Consider the following 19,553-nt stretch of genomic DNA (forward strand, 5'->3'; position numbering starts at 1 on the left):
ACTGCAATGAACTAAGACAACTCCCTTTCTGTGTGTTGAATGGTATCATTCTGAGGCTGATTCAGATGAAGATCGAAAGCAGGTTAAAGTGGATTGCAGGCCCTTCTCTGGTCATGTCCATATTGATCAACAGCTTTGGCTGACAGGACAAAGTGAGCTCTAAGGCCAGGATAACTTTGAATTAGCAAGTTATCCTGATAGGTCATAGCTAAAGTGCTGTGTCACCCCCAGTCAGAAGAGGGTGCAGACAAGTAAATGGTCACTACATAATGGGGCACAATCCAGTCTACTTTCCTTTGAATTTGCTTCCACAGCCTCCCTCTTCCATTTCCTTAACTCTGGGATGGAACTGGCAAAGATGTAAAGATGCCCCAGGTGCTTCAAGCAGAGTTTCTTAGGGCTCTTCCTCCTAGCTGGGTAGCGTGCATTCTTCTGGGCCTTGAACTGGCAGAAAAGCATGCAGACACAGGCAAAACGGCCCCCAAAACTGAGCTTCCTTGCTCTCCATTAATGTGCAGCGGGCCTGGTTTATGAAACTGGGAACTCCCTCTAGCTTCATCCCATATCTAAGTTAGCCAGTTGTTTTTTAATGTTGGTTTTTTGCCACGAGACTGTTTTGTTGAAACAAATTAACAAAATCTCATCTGCCAATCAGATGCAGATCAATAGCTCCCTCCCACTTCATTCAGCTCCCCAATAAGTTCCACTGACTGGTCAGCCAGAATTTTTTCTCTGCACTTTTTATTTTGCAAATGATACATGTCAGTCAGGACAGAACTTGCATGGAAATGGATCTTGCTTCATCCCACTCCCTTCAACTGGTCAGCCAGAATTTTATTTATTTATTTATTTATTTGCTGTATGAATAAAGGGCAATCTATCTCAAACAGCAATAGTCCTACGGCTAAATAAATGCATAAACTCTCGGCTGATGGGCCTGCTCTGTGCAAGCCAGATGCCCCATCATTCTTGCAACCCAAGCCAAAATGGACATGGATAGTGTTCATCAAAGGGAAGGAGACTGAAAACCCCCCTGCCCATAAGGCTGCAGTTCCCACTTCACTCAGTGCACTTCCTAACCAACAATCTGAGAGCTGAGATATTCCTGGTTAAAGGCAAAAAGAACAGTAACAGCTATGTAGGCTGCACAAGCTAAGTGTCCCATCTCTCTCCCGAGCAAATCAAAATGGCCTTAGAAAGCATTGCCCAGCAACTAGACAGACTTAAGCAGCTGGACTTCATCATCTGCACCGTTACCAGCTTTATCACCAAAGCAGTGCAGCTTGTTCATAAGGCAAGACTTGTGTTGGGAGAAGACTGTGTTAGAAGAACTAAAGGTGACTTCCAACTACCTGGAAGATGGAAGACAGAGGCCATGTCATGACGGCATGTCCCTCACGGTAGTGGTTAGACAGTATCTTTGTGCCGCAGAAAGCTGGACGTAAGAATGAGGCCTTTACCTGTTGCCAATCATAATAGTGTCCGAAACCACACAGCCACAAAGAAAAATATTTATTGATATATATATATATATTATATTGATATTTATTGATGAATGATAATTTTATTGAATTTTAAACTGTTTTATTGTGAACCACCCAGAGTCTCCTGTATGGGGAAATCAGCGGTGATACAAATATGATAAATAAATAAATAAATAAATTGTTTGGAAGCATTCATAGGTTAACCTGGAAGCACCTCCCAACACCTTCTTTGGCAGGGGAACAGGGACTCTGGAGTCCCTCTCTTATGAGAAGATGCCCACTGCCAGGGAGGCTCAGCAAAGAGAGATGGGTAGGTCTACTTGGACACTTCGCCAGATATGGCTAGAGAGACTTGGCCAGGACCTTGACCCAAAGCTGCCCAGACTCACTTGCTGAGATGGGCAGCTATAGAAACCGAATAAATACATAAATAAAAATCAATAAATAAAGCACCAACCTGGAGCAGTTGGAATCGAAGCAAATTACAAAGGAAAGGTTCATCAGCACCTCACAGGGAAACCGCCCTGCCATAAGGGATGGCTGATCCTGGAACAAAGTCATAGAACCTTAGGGTTGGAAGGGGCCCTGGAGGTCTTCTAGTCCAATCACCTTCCTGGAGAACCTTCATTTGAAAACCCACCACTCCAGGAGGCAGGCTGGCCCACCACTTCACAGCTCTGAGAACTTGATAGCCAGGCCAACTCTCCAGCCTCAGGTTTGGAAAGCAAACTAAGCTGACCTTTTATTGGGGTTTGGGGATCAGGTTGAAATGCTACAAATTCTCTTCCAAAGAAATCATTTATTCTGGCAGATGGTCGTTTCTTTTATTATTTTTTAAAATAAAAAATAGTACCTGTTGATACGGACGTGTGTGGTTTAAAAATACGGCATGTGCCATTTCTACACGCCCCCTCCTGCCATGGTTGGAATTAGGTTTACTTTATTTTCAAGTAGCAAAACAAAGGCTTGCTCAGACAAAGCCAGGCAGTTTCGTCATCTTCCATGTCTCGTGGCCGCTTGCAGGCTCAGTGCGAAAGGCAGCCAGCTTTGGGGTTGTTGATTCGTTTAGTCGCTTCCGACTCTTCGTGACTTCATGGACCAGCCCACGCCAGAGCTTCCTGTCGGCCGTCAACACCCCCAGCTCGCCCAGGGACGAGTCCGTCACCTCTAGAATATCATCCATCCACCTTGCCCTTGGTCGGCCCCTCTTCCTTTTGCCCTCCACTCTCCCCAGCATCAGCATCTTCTCCAGGGTGTCCTGTCTTCTCATTGTGTGGCCAAAGTATTTCAGTTTTGCCTTTAGGGTTAGGGTTAGCTTTGGGGAGGCAATGCAAACGTTGTTGGAGAGTGAATCAGTAAATTTAGTCTGGGGGCTAATAGCGATGCCTCAGCTGAAGTCTCCTGTGCCTTCTGTTCTCAGTACATTAAGAGGTTTATGAATGAAACCTGGTTGGAGCGCTCTGGAGCCCCCCTCAGTGAAAAGACACTCCTCTTCCTGTGGTCGTTTGTCGTGTCAATCTATGGAGTAGGAGGCCTGCTGGGAAGCCTCTGCAGTGGATACCTGACCATGAGATATGGGAAGTATGTGTGCCCTGCAGACTCAAGAAACCTTGCAGTCCATTAGTACATCTGAGAAACAAGCACATCACCCAGTTATGGTGCTGATGGTCAAGAGAAGAAGGGAGGGCCGAAATCCACCAGGAGGGCCAAAAAACAGCTGCAAGCTTCTTGAAGCTCAGAAGCTTGCAGTTGTTTTATAAACTTACTTTGGGCCTAATAAATATAGGAAATTAATAGGCTTATTCAAAATGCAAAAGCAAAATGCAAAAAAATGGGATGTTTCCCTGCTGGATTTGCTTAAGCTGAAGTGTTTACATTTCCATAGGACCATTGGCCCTGCCAGCTTCTGGAAGGGGCCAGGATGGCTGCCTCTGTTTTAGAAAGTCACATTCATTCGCTCTGTGCACTGCCAATTGTGGTTCTGCCACACTTGTGATTTCACTACCTATAGCTTTTAGATGGGCAGGACATGCATCTTTCCTGACATGCTGGCAGTAGCACTTCCCGAATGCAGTGGCAGGCATGGAGGGTGGTTCCTGGAGGCCCCCAGGCTCCAAGGGAGTGGTGGGTTGCAGCCAGCCTCCATGCCAGGGAAACTAGGCAAGGCAGCACATGAAGAGGCGCCCAAGGAAGTGAAGCAGCTAATATGGCTATTTTCTTTCCTATCCCGATTCCCTTTCTGCCCGTGGATGCAGAAAGAAAAGCCAGTTGAGCACAGACCTCCTGGTCATCCTGACTGCCATCGTCATGGGCTGCAGTAAGAGAGCCAAGTCGTTTGAAATGGTTCTGGCTGGACGATTCGTTTATGGGATATGTGCTGGTAAGAAGCCTTGGAAGGCGGGGCTTTAATGTGGCTTTTAAATATTCTCTGGGGACAGCCAGCAGGACCAAAGGCAGCATCCTGCCACATGCCAGGCAACCCCAAGACCAAAAGCAACCACTGCTGCATCCGTGACCACCAGTTCTCACTGGGGACAACTGGTCGGCCTTTGGAAGAAGAGGGCCGATGGCCATGACCCACCGGGGTTCTCCTGCCCTTCAGAGGCAGACTGGCTTGTGACTTGAGCACGGAGACCTCTGGACCTGAGTTGAAAGGCCTCAGGGCAGAGGGTGAGGGGTTGGGGGTCCCAATGACTCAGTGCAGCTCTTGCCTCTGCCTGAGCCAGCAAATAACTCGGCTCCAGGGACTGTGAGTGCATTGCTATTTCCGTTCTCTATTGTTTCTTGTCTGCCCTTCCTTTCTCCTTCCCTTCCTTCTAGGCTTCTGCCTGGCCATTCATTCTCAGTATGCCGGAGAAGTCTCCCCCAAGAAATGGAGAGGATTTGCAAATGCTACCTCGGGATTCTTCTGGTCTCTGGGGAAGTGCTTGGGCCAAATCTTGGGACTCAGGTACACGAGACGAGGGAAGAGGGAGGGGGCCATGTCTGGAAAGCTGCTTCCCCACCCCCACCTCTATCCTCTGCTCTCCAGGGAATTCCTGGGAACGGATTCGTCCTGGCCTCTGCTGCTGGCCTTCCCTGGCATGGCGGCGTTCCTCCAGTTGGTCCTATTGCCATTCTTCCCCGAGTCTCCTTCTTATCTCTTAATCCAGGAGGGAGATGAGGAAGGCTGCTTGAAAGGTAGGTTGTCCTTGAAAAAATTGGTCTCACCTTGGAGCAGTAAAGGTGGACCTGGTCTTGGCAAAATGTGTGGTCCAAAGCTTAGACGGCCCAGGATTAAGGAGGCGCTGGAGATGGCAGGGAGTTCAACATCATCATCACCTTCATCATCATCATCTAGTGCTTCTTCTGAAGTGTCCAGAATGGGCTATGCCATGAGGATGTTGTGTGAATGTCTGAGTCAGACAGTTGGAAGAACATTAAAGGGAAGGGCAACAAGAGTGGGCTTGTTTGGTTAAATGTGTTTGGGAGATACTTGGCAGAATTCTGGTCAACATGATATGAGAGGAAACCATGACCAAATATTGGGAAGTCAATGCCACCTTATGCTGGACAGGGAGTGTGCAGGTCAGATTTCTGTTCTTTGTTGGTCACTGAGAAATGTATGAATGTGAGAACATTTATTGCGTGTTTGTGATTTAAGGAAAGCATATGATAAAGTAAATAGACTCAAAATATAAAATGTTTGCAAGAATATGGAATTAAAGTTTGATTCCTGGATGTGATGGGAGTATCTGGTGGAAGTAAAGCATTTGTGAGAATAAATGGAATGTTTAGTGAACAAGCAGGGAATAAGCCAAGGATATGTGATGTCTGCTTGCTTGTAGTGTCATCCGAGATAGGTTGGTTCTATGCGGATTTTGTCTTCATTCAATTTATTTGGCCTCACCATGCAAACAGCTAAAGACATCAACAATAAAACAAGAACAGCTATTAAAACATGGCAGAGGCAACTCACATATGCATAACTAATGAAGCCTCTAGTCAGCCACTTCACCTGGTCTTCTGACCTACCTCAGGCAGTCAGGGCCATCTGGAACAGAAAGCCAGTTTGGTGCAGTGGTTAAGGCACCAGGCTGGAAACCAGGAGACGGTGAGTTCTAGTCCCGCCTTGGGCACAAAACCAGCTGGGTGACCCTGGGCCAGTCACTCTCTCTCAGCCCTAGGAAGGAAGCAATGGCCAACCACTTCCGAAAAACCTGGCCAAGAAAACTGCAGGGACCAGTCCAGGCAGTCGCCAGGAGTCAAGACTGACCTGAAGACACCAAAAAAAAAAAAAAAAACCCACCAGGAATGGATTACATCATTTTTCTTGTTCAATCTTCAGGGAAACAAGTTAGAGGAGAGCATGCGGTTAAAGGGAAGTTAGAGATTAGCATGGGCTGCCTGCTTTGTGAAACGCTGAGCAGGGAGGCATGTGCTGAGCTAAGGCAAAAGTAGAAAGCAGTAGCGAAGGTCAGAGGGAAGGGCTTGTTCTACGTGGGTCACCCTCTGCGAGCAGATGGTATGCTGCTCGGGAAGGCAGCTACTGTAGGAGGAAGCTGGCGTGCCTGTGCAAGTCTTTTCCGGGTGTTAATTGAAAGTGCAGGTGGGTCATGGGACGGAGGCCTCGAATGATCCTCACTGGCCCTTCCCTTGCCCTGGGTCATCTCAAGCAGGGCTGCTGGCTAGCAGTCTGCGGATGGCCTGAGAATGGAAAAATTGGGGTGATGAGAGCATTGACACTTGTTGCCACAAGGTAATCCTCAGTAAAGGTTCCTACACGTGTTTTTTCTGACTCAGTCCCTGTGGTGCTTCTTCAGATGTTTCATCTCCTGGAGCTCATCTGAAAACCAGGATGCCCTGCAAGATCCGTGAAGAGGAGGGGCCACACAGGAATACTGTAGTCTGGTACAAGGGTGCTGCTGCTGCCCTCTCATGCCAAGGAGTGAAGTGACTCACTCAGAGTGCACAGGAACCTCGAGAACAACCCCAAGCTCCCTCTGAAACCCCATAAGGTCCATTAGACCCCTGAGGTGGGCCAAGCGAATGGTTCCTAGCTTGTACATTGGAGAGCAGCTGTGGAGAACTACAAAGCAATCAGAGAGTGATCTGATCATGACAAGGGACAGAAATTAATATCCCCAGATCACATTGCCACTGGCTCAAGGCAGAAAACAGACCTAACGTGCACCCTCCAGTGAGTCAGGTCCGTGGCTGCCATGGACTGAACCCTCAAGCTGCTTCAGATTCCACACCCAGGGAAGGGAGGTTAAGTCTCCCAGTGCCGTGAGTCTGGGAAGCCCCACTGCCAACCTGGCCAGAGAGCCAGGCAGTTCACACATTTCTGTTTTCCTGTCCAACCAGCTCACTCCTCACCAAGACCCGTGTTTGGTTTAGAAGCTGTGAACTAGAGCAGTGTTTCTCCACCTCAGCAACTTCAAGATGTCTGGACTTCAACTCCCAGAACTCCCCAGCCCTACATCCTAAAGTTGCTGAGGTGGAGAAACCCCAAGCTACAGGACCACCCCACAGGCCAGCATTATGCGGGCAGGCCCTCCCCCTTCTTGTGGGCTCCTTTCCCAGGGACTGCTTAGCGGTTTGGGGAGCTGCCTGCAAGGATGAGGACCATTTCTCTGTGGCTCTCATGTCCTGGGCGGTCTTTCTGGCTGTGGGAAAAAGGGTGTTGCTGCCCAGAAACTACTTAGCTAGCCTCATGCTTTGGCATCTTCTCTACTTCCCCAGCAATGCACCAGCTGTGGGGCCAAGGGGATCACCAGGAAGAGCTCGGTGACCTGAGAAGAGAAATGGGCCCCAGAGGGGAAAGGAGCAAAGTGCTTCGGGCAGGAGAACTGCTCCGAGACGCATCACTCCACCAGCAATTGAGCATCCTTGCAGCTGTCATTCTCACCGTGCAGTTCTGTGGCATCAATGCAGTTAAGTGTCTCCTCCTCACACCATCCTGGCAGAACATACTGAGAGCCAGCTGAGGCATGCAGCCTAAGACCTGCCAGGCTCCTTCCGCATTGCCACCTGAAGGAAAGGGCATTAGCTGGGTCATTAGCTGGGAGAGGAAAAGGACCACAACCTTTGGAAGTAGAAGAACTTCTGAAGTTATACTATGGAATAGCAAACTGAGGAAGTGAAATATCAGAAAATGCAAAAAACGAATCAGCAAGGCAGCGCATCCTCTAGAGGAACCACAGAGGGGCATTCCCAAAGGGCAGAGTTCCTGTTCCCAGCAACCATGCCATCCAGCACCACAGCATCTGGAGGCACAGAAAGGGACTAGAGAGTCCATCTGAGCCAGGCATTCCTTCAGGCACCGCTTTGGGCAAGAGCAAGACCAGGCAGGCCCTGGTTTGTTTTCCATTGCAGAGTCAAGGGTTTGGTCTCAATGTTGCATGGGGCCTTCCCCCTTCCATCTCATGGGGCTGCATTCCAGAGGTCCCTGCCTCAGTGCTAGTTTTTCCGAACCCCAGCAAAGTTGTTTTTCCCCAAGGTTTCATCCTTTTCCTGCAAGGATTCCAAGATGGAAAAACATCAGTTCCGCAAGCCAGTATTATTTTCTGCCAGCTCCCATACTGCAAGAGCCCGGCATATTGGTTGGGGAGGTGAAGGGACTTTCATCCACCAGCCAGTTGGAGGGCAGCAAGGATCCCCAGCACAACACTTGTGCCCTGTAGGAAGTACCAGGCTCGGGTGACAGCTGGGCTTGCTGCCTGGAAGCAGCCTGGCAAGCTTTGGCACATTTGCCCCTCCCTGCTCCACCCCTTCATCTGCCCCCCCACCCGGATTCCTCCCCGCCACGGTGTGCTAGTTTGAGCTGCTACTTCTAGGAGGGAGAGTGCCTGTGCTGGGCCACTTCCCAGCCATTTCAGGCTCTCATCTGTTGGGTCTTATGAGCAGCTGGGGGGATTGTCAGCAGCCTCTGCTAAAAGCAGACATTTGCAAAGGACTACGCACTGCGCCTGTGCTCGCAGGTATGGGCAGATCTTTGCTGCTGCTTTTATTCTTTTACTATTCGCATCTTCTTTTTCCCACTTAGGTCTATTTCTATGCATTTGAAGTGCTTCACAGTGCAGGCTTCGAAGAGAGACTTATCCCCTACGTCTCCCTGGGCATCGGCTTCTCTGAGCTCTTCTCCTCTTTCCTCTGTGTAAGACCTTTCTACACAGTCTGTTTTATTCTGCAGTACTTCCCTCCTCTCCCAGTGTTACTTTGCCACTGTGAATCTTGTTCTGTGTCAGTCACTATCCTTCCCAAACCCACTTCTGTGACTCCCCAGAGGCACACCGTGCATCTCTGCTGGAACATGACATGGGCAACCCAAACTCTTGCCAAGACCAATCCAGGCTGCCTGCAAGGTCCAGCAATGCCGCCGGCCAGCCTGGGGCCCCAAGGCCTGGACATCCTGGCAGGGCCTGGCCTGCTGGGATCTCTTGGAGGGGGCATGCCCCTGGGCTGAACCCCAATCCGGGCTGGGCTGCCAAGCCAGCTGGAGTCGTCAGACTCCCACGAGTACCAATTTGATAAAGCACGTTCCACGGGGTTGAGAGACCCAAGGTGCTGTGTCCACAAGCAGCAGAAACAATGACTTAAGTCACTTCTGTGGTTTTGTATTTCCTCCTGGTGTGTGTGTGTGTGCGTGTGTGTGTAGGTTCTGCTTGACATCTACTATTTGAATTCCGACTGTCAGGACATTGACAAGTTTCCACCCATGTTTCCCTAACAATGGTACATTCCCTTATTTCCCTTTTTCAGATATTTTCCATTGAGAGGTATGGACGGAGGCCCCTGCTGTGGAAAGGCTGTTTGCTGATGGCTTTGGTGCTGTTCTTCCTCACAGGGACTCTTTCTCTGCAGGTACGTAGAAAAGGTCTCTCTGGAAATGTTCTTTTTCAGCGAAGCAGGTAGCACAGTTAGCCTCTCTTCCTATAGAAAGCAGGGGCAAAAGTGAAATGTTAGCTCCATCATGGTGACATTCAGTCCCTTCACTTTTTGGGCTTTCCCTTTGATAGAACAGAGGATGGCAGAATACCAGTTGGAACCTATTTTCTTGTAATGCAAGGCCAATATTCTGCTTCTACAGTCTGAGATTAGTCAAAGAGCAGGTGGTCGAAGAGGGCCATCTCCACCCCGTTGTCTTCTCCCAAGGCCAGACAGGCCCAGTTTCCTCAATCTCTCCTTATAGGCATAAGAAACATTGTCCAAGCACTTGCCAACATGGCTGGACCCTTGCTGGTTCTGGACTCTGCAGCGACATAGTATAGCAGCATCTCCATGCTGCTAAGATCCAGTGCACTGCCAGAGGCAGGGGACTCCTCCTCTCCTCAAGTAACAGTACTTGTTTCCCCCCCCCCCCAAATGTTTGGCCCTTTGCTCCAGAAGGAAACTGTAATTTTGCTAGACGCTTTTCTCCTTGAAGGGTGGAGAAAGGCACTGGGGGAACAGCCGTCTTTGACCTGATACTAATCAAGATTTAGTTGAGGAAGGGGAAGGTGCAGAAACATTAGGAGACTGTGGCCATATAACGGTGGAGTCTGGGATTTTATAAAACCCAGTGTTATATGAAAAATTGACTTCGCAATCATTTATTCAACAAAAAATTAACAGATGTGCCAATTCCTTCTGTGGAAAAAGTAAGTACGCTCTTGGTTCTAATCCCTGGTATTGCCCCCTTTGGCAGAAACAGCCTCAAGTAGGCGTATCTTATAACTGTCTACCAGGCTCTGACGTTGACTGGGAAGGATTTTTTCCCAGTCCTCCCTGCAGAATTTTTTCAGCTGAGTGGTGTGGGAGGGGTTTCTTGCATGGACAGCCATTGTCAAATCACCCCACAGCATCTCAGCGGGATTGAGATCCAGGCTTTGACTCAGCTATTTCAGAATTTCTCTTTTTTTCCCCCCAGCCATTCCTTGGTGGATTTACTGGAATATTTAGGGTCACTGTCATGTAGCATGGTCCACTTTCGGTTGAGCTTCAGTCTTCTGACAGATGCTCTCACGTTATCCTCAAGCACCCTCTGGTACAATGAAGAATTCACAGCAGATTCTGTGAGGGTGAGCTGACCAGGCCATGATGCAGCAAAGCAGCCCCAAACCATAACATTTCCACCACCGCTCTTTATAGCTGGCATCAGGTTCTTCTGGTGAAATGCCATCTTTGGTTTTTGCCAAACATGTCTTCTGGTACTATGGCCAAATAACTATCTTTGCCTCATCGGTCCAGAGCACATTGTTCCAGACGTCCTGGTCTTTGCCTAGGTGTTCACGAACAAACGTCAGTCTTGCCCCGATGCCCAGAAAGGACAGCAAAGGTTTCCTGGCACACCTCCCGTGTAGATCTAATTTGTGCAGCTTCTTTCTAATAGTAGAGTCATGCACTTGGACATCAGTAGTGACGAGAGCTACCTGTAGGTCATGTGACAAAATTCTGGGGTCCTTAGGGACTTTTTTCAGCATCTTGCATTCTGCTCTTGGGCTGAACCTGGTGGGAAGGCCTGGCCTGGGCAGTCAGTCAATCATTTTATTTTGGTCCTTGACCAGCAAAGGCCTGCCCTGGGCAAGTTGGCTGTTGTTTGAAATCTTCTCCACTTGTAGATGATCTTCCAGACATTGGACGGATTGATGTCCAATTGCTTGGTGATCTTTTTCAATTTTTATCACCTTTAAAGCCCTACATGGCATGGGGCCAGGTTACCTAAGGGACCGCCTCTTCCCCATTACATCAGCCCGTCCCACCCGATCGTGCAGAGAGGGCATGCTGCAGACCCCGTCTCTAAGACAACTTCATTTGGCGGGGACCAGAAAGTGGGCCTTCTCTGCAGTAGCTCCCACCCTGTGGAACATGCTGCCCCCGGAGGTGAGATTGGCCCCATCACTCCTGGCCTTTTGGAAGAGTCTGAAGACCTGGTTCTGCCACCTCGCTTGGGGCGGAGAGGGGAATAGATCTACATGGGGATGGCTGCCATAGACCACTCCTCCCACCCTTGGACTGTTTTAGTTTAGCCACTTGGATTTTTATTTTTTATTTTTTACTCTTATTTATATTATTTATTACTGTAATTTTATACAGTATATTTTATTTATTGTGTGATTGTTGTTTTAATTGATGATTGTAAACCGCCCAGAGTCCCCCGATGGGAGGAGATGGGCAGGGACAAATTGGATGGATAAATAAATAAATAAATCCCTCCCCAGACTCATCGGCATCTATAACCTTCTTCTGGAAGGCCTCAGAGAGCCCTTTCAATCTAGGCATGGCGATATCAGCCACTTCAGCAACAAAGAGCAAATCAGACTGAATGTCTGAGGCTTCAGTAGGACAGGTTCCTCCCAGATCCTCCCTAATGATGTTCTAATCATTTGCATTTGATCTGGTGCACCAGAGTCCAATTTTAGGTGTTTGAGGTAGTAATAAATGTGGGGGTCTACTTACTTTTTCCACATGCTAAATTTGCATTTATGTTTATTTAAATTACACAGTGGACTACAAAGCCTAAATGGTACATGATATTTGTCCCCTTTATCAATATAGTTGAAATGGATCCAATATCTGTATGTTGAAAAAGTAAAAACTTTCAATGGCGTGTACTTACTTTTTCATGTGACTATAATTTCTAGATGGTTTGTTTGTTTGTCTGTTTGTTTAATACATTTATATGGCTGCCCGTCTCATATACATGACTGGGCGGCTAACAAGTAAAAGAGCCAAATTTTAAAAGCAACATCAATAGCATAAAAATAGCTGCCAAGAACATTTGTAACATCCCACATTCAAATCAGCCATGAAATAGGCCCACTCATGGGAACTTAATTGTTTCACCAGGGTCCACCTTGAGTTTTGTATCCAATTCTGGACACCACCCTTTACAAAGGAGTCATACACATGGAGTCCAATTGTTGCGCAGAAGGGGACAAGACCTGTTCTCTCTTATACAGGACATGGAATTATAGTTTTAAGACACCAAAAGGAGATTCTGCGTGAATGTTACAAAAAAATTCCTAATAGAGCAGTTGGACAGTGGAACCAGTTACCCAGCAAATGTGGATGCCCTTCTTTGGATGCATTCAGGGCAAGGCTCCTCAGTTCCTCTTCGCTTTCAGCCATCAAAGTGGTATCATCTGCATATCTGAGATTGTTAATGTTTCTTCCAGCGATTTTAACTCCAGCCTTGGATTCCTCAAGCCCAGCTTGCTGCATACAAGTTGAATAGGTAGGGTGAGAGTATACAGCCCTGCTGTACTCCTTTCCCAATCTTAAACCAGTCCGTTGTTCCATGGTCTGTTCTTACTGTTGCTACTTGGTTGTTATACAGATTCCTCAGGAGGCATACAAGATGACTTGGTATCCCCATACCACTAAGAACTTGCCACAATTTGTTATGGTCCACACAGTCAAAGGCTTTAGAATAGTCAATAAAACAGAAATAGATGTTTTTCTGAAACTCCCTGGCTTTTTCCATTATCCAGCGGATATTGGCAATTTGGTCTCTAGTTCCTCTGCCTTTTCTAAACCCAGCTTGTACATCTGGCAATTCTCGCTCCATGAATTGCTGAAGTCTACCTTGCAGGATCTTGAGCATTACCTTACTGGCATGTGAAATGAGTGCCACTGTTCGATAGTTTGAACATTCTTTAGTGTTTCCCTTTTTTGGTATGGGGATATAAGTTGATTTTTTCCAATCTGATGGCCATTCTTGTGTTTTCCAAATTTGATGGCTTATAGCATGCATTACCTTGACAGCATCATCTTGCAAGATTTTGAACAGTTCAGCTGGGATGCCGTCGTCTCCTGCTGCCTTGTTATTAGCAATGCTTCTTAAGGCCCACTCAGCCTCACTCTTCAGGATGTCTGGCTCTAGCTCACTGACCACACCATCAAAGCTATCCCTGATATTGTTATCCTTCCTATACAGGTCTTCTGTATATTCTTGCCACCTTTTCTTGATCTCTTCTTCTGTTAGGTCCTTGCCATCTTTGTTTTTGATCATACCCATTTTTGCCTGGAATTTACCCCCGATGTTTCTAATTTTCTGGAAGAGGTCTCTTGTCCTTCCTATTCTATTGTCTTCTTCCACTTCCGCGCATTGCTTGTTTAAAAATAATTCCTTATCTCTTCTGGCTAACCTCTGGAATTTTGCATTTAATGGCATATCTCCCCCTATCACTGTTGCCTTTTGCTTTCCTTCTTTCTTGGGCTACTTCTAGTGTCTCAGCAGACAGCCATTTTGCCTTCTTGGTTTTCTCTTTCTTTGGGATGTATTTTGTTGCTGCCTCCTGAACAATGTTGTGAACTTCTGTCCAGAGTTCTTCCGGGACCCTATCTACTAAGTCCAGTCCCTTAAATCGATTCTTCACCTCCACTGCATATTCCTTAGGAATATTAGTGAGTTCATATCTAGCTGATCTGTGGGTCTTCCCCAATCTCTTTAGTCTGATCCTAAATTGTGCAATAAGAAGTTCGTGATCTGAACTACAGTCAGCTCCAGGTCTTGTTTTTACCGACTGTATAGATGTCCGCCACCTTTGGCTGCAAAGGATGTAGTCAATCTGATTTCGGTGTTGTCCATCTGGGGATGTCCATGTATAAAGCCGTCTCTTAGGTTGTTGGAAGAGAGTGTTTGTTATGCACAGTGAGTTGTCTTGGCAAAATTCTATCAGCCTATGTCCTGCTTCGTTTTGTTCTCCCAGGCCATGCTTACCTGTAATTCCAGGTGTCATTTGACTGCCCACCTTAGCATTCCAGTCTCCTGTGATGAAAATAACGTCTCTTTTAGGCGTGTTGTCCAGTAGGTGCTGCAGATCCTCATAGAACTGCTCTACTTCAGCTTCTTCAGCATCTGTGGTTGGGGCGTATATTTGGATCACTGTGATGCTAGATGGCTTGCCCTGAATTCAAATTGAGATCATTCTATTATTTTTTGGATTGTATCCAAGCACTGCTTTAGCCACTTTACTACTAATTATGAAGGCTACTCCATTTCTTCTGTGGTCCTCTTGTCCACAGTAGTAGATCTGGTGGTCATTTGATGTGAAGTGGCCCATTCCAGTCCATTTCAGTTCACTGACGCCCAGAATGTCTATCTTTAATCTTGACATCTCACCAATAACCACATCCAATTTGCCCTGGCTCATAGATCTTACATTCCAGGTTCCACTGGTGTGTTGATCCTTGGAACATCGGATTCGCCGTTCACCACCAGCACCGTCAGCCGCTAGCCGTCCTTTCGGCTTTGAGCTAGCTGCGTCATCACGTCTGGGGCTAGTTGAACTCATCCTCTGTTCCTCCCCAGTAGCATTTTGACCATCTTCCGACCTGGGGGTCTCATCTTCCGATGGTATACTGACATATCTCTGGTTGTACCGATCCATTTAGTTTTCACGGCAAGAATACTGGGGTGGGTTGCCATCACCTTCCCCAGGGATCGCGTTTAGTCTGACCTCTCTGTCACGACCTTCCCGTCTTGGGTGGCCCTTTGCGGTTTAGCTCATGGCGTCACTGAGGTGCTCAAGCTCCAGCACCACGACAAGGTAACGATCCTTTGCTGAAGAAAAAAAAATAGAATATACAAATATAAAATTACTCTAATAAATAAATATAAATAGGAGTAAAAAAGTCCAAGTGGCAGGAGAATCTAAAACAGTCCAAGCGTGGGAGGAGTGGTCTATGGCAGCCATCCCCACGTAGATCCATTCCCCTCCCTGCCCCAGGCCAGGCGGCAGAGCCAGGTCTTCAGACTCCTCCGGAAGGCCAGGAGCGATGGGGCCCGCCTCACCTCTGGGGACAGCATGTTCCACGGGGCGGGGGCCGCTGCGGAGAAGGCTCGCCTCCTGGGCCCCGCCAGACAGAATTCTCTTGCCGACGGGGTCCGCAGCACACCCTCCCTGCATGACCGGGTGGGACGGGCTGATGCAGCGGGGAGGAGGCGGTCCCTCGAGTAGCCTTTAGACCAACTGTCCCCGCCTGTGCCTTGGTAAGACTGAACATCAGTTGCCTACTTTGCCCTGGACTGGTGATGGGAAAGAGGCCTGCTGTAGTGGTGGTGGGGGCAGGGGGGTAGGCAGAGGCTCCCGGCCATCTGAGCAGCCTTCCAGGCAAGCTCTACAGCCCTGCCTTGCTTGGGGAGGCCTCCAGTGTTCTGGGAAGGCTGCATTGGCCAGAGAGGCCTGCGTTGGGGAAGGGGCTGCTGGGCCCCCCAGTCTGCAAAGCTTCTCTAGTGCCTGTCCTCCTTTTCCCATATCCAGAAAAACTTCCCCTGGATGTCTCACTGCAGTGTCATCCTGATCTTTCTGCTTGTCACCATCTTTGGAGTTGGACCAAGTGAGTATACCAGGCCTTTCCCAAGTAACCTTGCAGGAAGAGAAAGAGGCTTGACCGGGTGGGGCGGGGGGGTGGCGGGCGGGGGGGCGTTTTTCCTGCAAAGCAACAGCACTGGAGGAGGGAAAGGAAGGCAGGAGGGAAGGCCTGAGGGGCACAGGACTCCCAAGCAGCACAAGATCCGAGGGAGCAGGCAGGCCTGGCTGAGAAGCAAAGAGCGGGGACGTTCGCGGAACAGAAACTGTTCTGTTTTGAGCCCCCTGTGCTCTGGCAGTTCCGCAGAACCCGTCCAGCCTGGTCGGGGCTTGGTGGAAACCAGCCTCGAACGTTCTTGCTGCTTCTGGTTCCAGTGGGGAAGAACCCCCCAGGGCAGCTGGGCCGATTTTTCTCACTTGCCCCCTCTCCCCGCTCCTTCCGAAAGAAGGACAACGGCACAGCTGTGGCTCCGCCATGTGGCCTGCACTCCTTTCCCCCGTGGCCCCACCGCAGCTTCTCTGTCTCTAGAGCCATTTCGAACATGACCAATTCACGGCGCATGTAGATTCTACCGGTGAACAGCAGCCATTATTTCATTTCCTCTCACACATAAACTTCTCATAGAAATAGACACGCACAAACTTCTACTCAGTTTTTCCCACAGAAACAGCAAAAATGGTAAGGAAAAACAGGATGAAGAAATTCCACTGCTTCCGAAGTGTAGAGAACTGGCATAATTTACATCATTTGCATCATTTGGACAAACATGTAACTGATTTTTAATGTGATCTGCATCAGTTATGCAAATGACCTAAGTTGATGCAAATGATGTAAAAGTTCATTATGCAGATTGCCCCAATTAAGATTTAACTGCCATTTGGCAACAACAGACACCCCTTCCCCCCAATAGTCCATTAAATTGAACTGAACTAAACTAAAATTGAGAGCCAGTTTGGTGTCATGATGAAGGCACCAGGCTAGAAACCAGGAGGCTGTGAGTTCGAGTTCTGCCTGAGGCACAAAGCCAGCTGGGTGACTTTGGGCCAATCACTTTCTCTCAGCCCCAGGAAGGAGGCAATGGCAAGCCACTTCTGAAAAAAGCTTGCCAAGAAAACTTCAGGGACTTGTCCAGGCAGTCTCCGAGAATCAGACATGATTGAGCAGATTCTTTTTATGTATTTATTTATTCATTATTCAAATTTCTATCACCGCCCATCTCCCCCCAAAAAGGGGGACTCTGGGCAGTTAGGGTTAGCATCTGATAGATGTGTTAGTGATTGATTTTTCATTTCTCGATGTTACCATTGGTATTTTTTGTTAATTGACCCAAAGGCGATTTTGGATTGTCATGCCATATTCTGCACCCAACTCTCCAAATCCCATCCCTAATGTTGTTCTGGATAAATGAATTCTCGTTCATCCTGGGGGAAAAAAATTCACGGTCTCTCTGTGTCTGAACCTATTTCTCTATATTGTCCCTCTTAGATGGAGCTACAATGTCTGTTATGATGGAAATTTTCAACCAGTCCTCCAGGCCAGCGGCGTTCACGGTCGGAGGTTGTCTGAACTGGGCAGGCCTCTTTGTCATCGGAATAACCTTCCCATTTGCTGTGGTCAGTTTTTTCAGTCCTCCGCTTCTGCCCCTGAGTGGCCTCCACATGGCGATGCCTGTTAAGGCCTCTGGGGTTGGGCTGCAGGAGGGCGTAGAGGCACCTCATATAGACCCATCTCAGTTGTGAACTATGTCCCCAGAGCTCTTCAGTCAGCCCAGTGCTGTCACTAAATGTGCTGGAAGCCGCTAAAAATAGCGATAATGCCCAAATGTCATTACGAACGTTTGTTTTGTGCCTCCAACATCAGAGGCTTGTTTGGCAGAAATTTCCATATTTGCTAGGATATTAGCAAAGAAATTTTTAAATGATAATGTACCCATTCAAGAGATCAAATAAAATGATCACAAGCGAGCCTGAACATCAAAGCCCTGTCTTAAAAAGGTTTCTGTGTACAGCAGAAGTAGCAAGAAGTTCAATGGGAGCATCCAGAGAGATCATTCTCTCTTGAATTTCTGCTGACTGAGCCTCTGATGTTGGAGGCACAAAACAATCCCTTGACATTATGAAGACTTACAGGGGAGAATGAAATCTTTCTGATAAACTCTTCCCAGCTGTAGGGATTTCAACTGTGCTCAGAAAAAAAAATGCACTTGACAATCGAAGTTAGTGAAGAAGTAGGGACAAGGAGGTGACATGCAGATAATAAACAGGCTTGAACCAGCTGAAATGTCCAAACACCACACAGAGCACCTTAGAAGTGACTGCATTCATTCAACATCCTTAATCTGATTCCTGGATTCACTCATTTTCTGCATTCACATGACACATTGAGCCATAAAGTCAGCAGCATCATACAACGTCCTTCAGTTCCCCTGAAACAAAGTCAAGAAACCAAAGTCAGTCTTGCCTGATGCAGCTGGACTTTTTCCCATTCTCTCTTTTAATGACCCAGGGATGCGTGTGGCCTTGTCTAGAGGGAATTTCCATTTCTTCACCCTCCGACACCAATTCCAGCTTGAACACTGGGGCGACTGAGACGAAAAGGGGATTTCTCTGAAGGGTTCAAACACTAACCAGACCATTGCTGTTTATTTTGTCCACTTCCAGGAAAGTCTGGGCGCCTTCTGCTTCCTTCTCTTTGCCATTATGCTCTTTGGGTCTGGAATATTCTTCTACTTATTCCTTCCAGAGACGAAAGGCAAGTCTGCTGTGGAAATCACAGAGGAATTCAGCAGATCGTCTTTGGGAAAGAAACTTAACATTGTTCTTAGGAAAAATTTCAAGGAGGATCACTCGGTCTACACCAGTTTCTGAGTTACCTCTGCTGATGAAGAATTCCTGGGAGAAGCTCCATGTTTAAAATGGTGTCCAGACCATGAAGAGCTCCACTGTGGCCAGTTCTAACCTCAGCCCTCGTTGTGCAGCCCTTTTGGCTCCTAGGAAGGACACTGATGGCCCCACAGAAATGCAACTCTTTAATGGACGCCTAAAGGCACAGACAGCCCCCTTATGAGTCTCGTGAAGGTGGCAAAGAAAAACCCTGCAACTCTGGCTTCATGACAGGGGGGCTTCTTCCCCTTCTCATTGAGCACCCATTAACCCCTCCCAAAATGTCATCTTGTTGCTGCTGCTTGCTGGCTTCATTTCTGCTCAAGCTCAGATGTTTTTCTTGCACTCTTTCTCGTTTTTCATTTGGGGGAAGGCCAGTTCATAGCTCTGCTCAAATCTCAGCTCGATCAACCAAACCCAGCTAGTCAATGTATAAGAGTTGCTGCCTGGCATTCTTTCCCTTCCGACCCTTCTATTTTTCTTTCTGCTTTATGACTTACATTTTGCCAGAAACAAACAAATAATGCACCTAAGGGTTTTACTAATATTTTATTTCTAAGCCACTTGGAATATGTTAACAGCAGAATAAAAATGTAAAAAAAATGCAATCTGAAAAAGGTCAGCAAACTCAATTCCATATGCTTCCAGTTCAAGCTCAATTCACTCAAAGCATGGGGTGTGCAGTGGAGGTTTCAGAAAGGGGCTTCAGGGCAGTGCCCTCTGCCTCCCTGCCAAAGTGAGTCCCAAGTTAACACTTGGCTATCAACCAATCCTTGGGGCTTTATTCTAAGCTATTGCTGTGCAGTGTTGGCTTAGTTTCAGAATAAATTAATATTAAGTTGTTTTTATCAAATCTCTGCTTAGAACAGGGAAAGTAACTTTTACTTCAGAACTCAGGTTTTGGGCCTGG

The 19,553-nt window shown here is 47.7% G+C and overlaps 1 protein-coding gene across 2 annotated transcripts; it reads left to right on the plus strand.

Annotated features, from left to right (window-relative positions):
- The first annotated feature begins 3,186 nt into the window (after positions 1–3,186).
- LOC134505972 (solute carrier family 2, facilitated glucose transporter member 9-like) lies at positions 3,187–19,138 on the plus strand. 2 transcript variants are annotated; one of them, XM_063315933.1, is made up of 9 exons: positions 3,187–3,864; positions 4,305–4,434; positions 4,516–4,664; positions 7,209–7,399; positions 8,512–8,622; positions 9,228–9,329; positions 15,713–15,788; positions 17,247–17,374; positions 18,422–19,138. In XM_063315933.1, the coding sequence occupies exons 1-9, from the start codon at positions 3,792–3,794 to the stop codon at positions 18,626–18,628; spliced, it is 1,167 nt and encodes a 388-aa protein (XP_063172003.1). In that variant the 5' UTR covers positions 3,187–3,791; the 3' UTR covers positions 18,629–19,138. The 2 variants fall into 2 exon arrangements, with proteins under 2 accessions (XP_063172003.1, XP_063172004.1); XM_063315934.1 differs by lacking the exon at positions 17,247–17,374.
- The last annotated feature ends 415 nt before the right edge of the window (positions 19,139–19,553 follow it).

The sequence above is a fragment of the Candoia aspera genome, chromosome 15 (genome assembly GCF_035149785.1).
Source record: "Candoia aspera isolate rCanAsp1 chromosome 15, rCanAsp1.hap2, whole genome shotgun sequence".
Taxonomy (NCBI): domain Eukaryota; kingdom Metazoa; phylum Chordata; class Lepidosauria; order Squamata; family Boidae; genus Candoia; species Candoia aspera.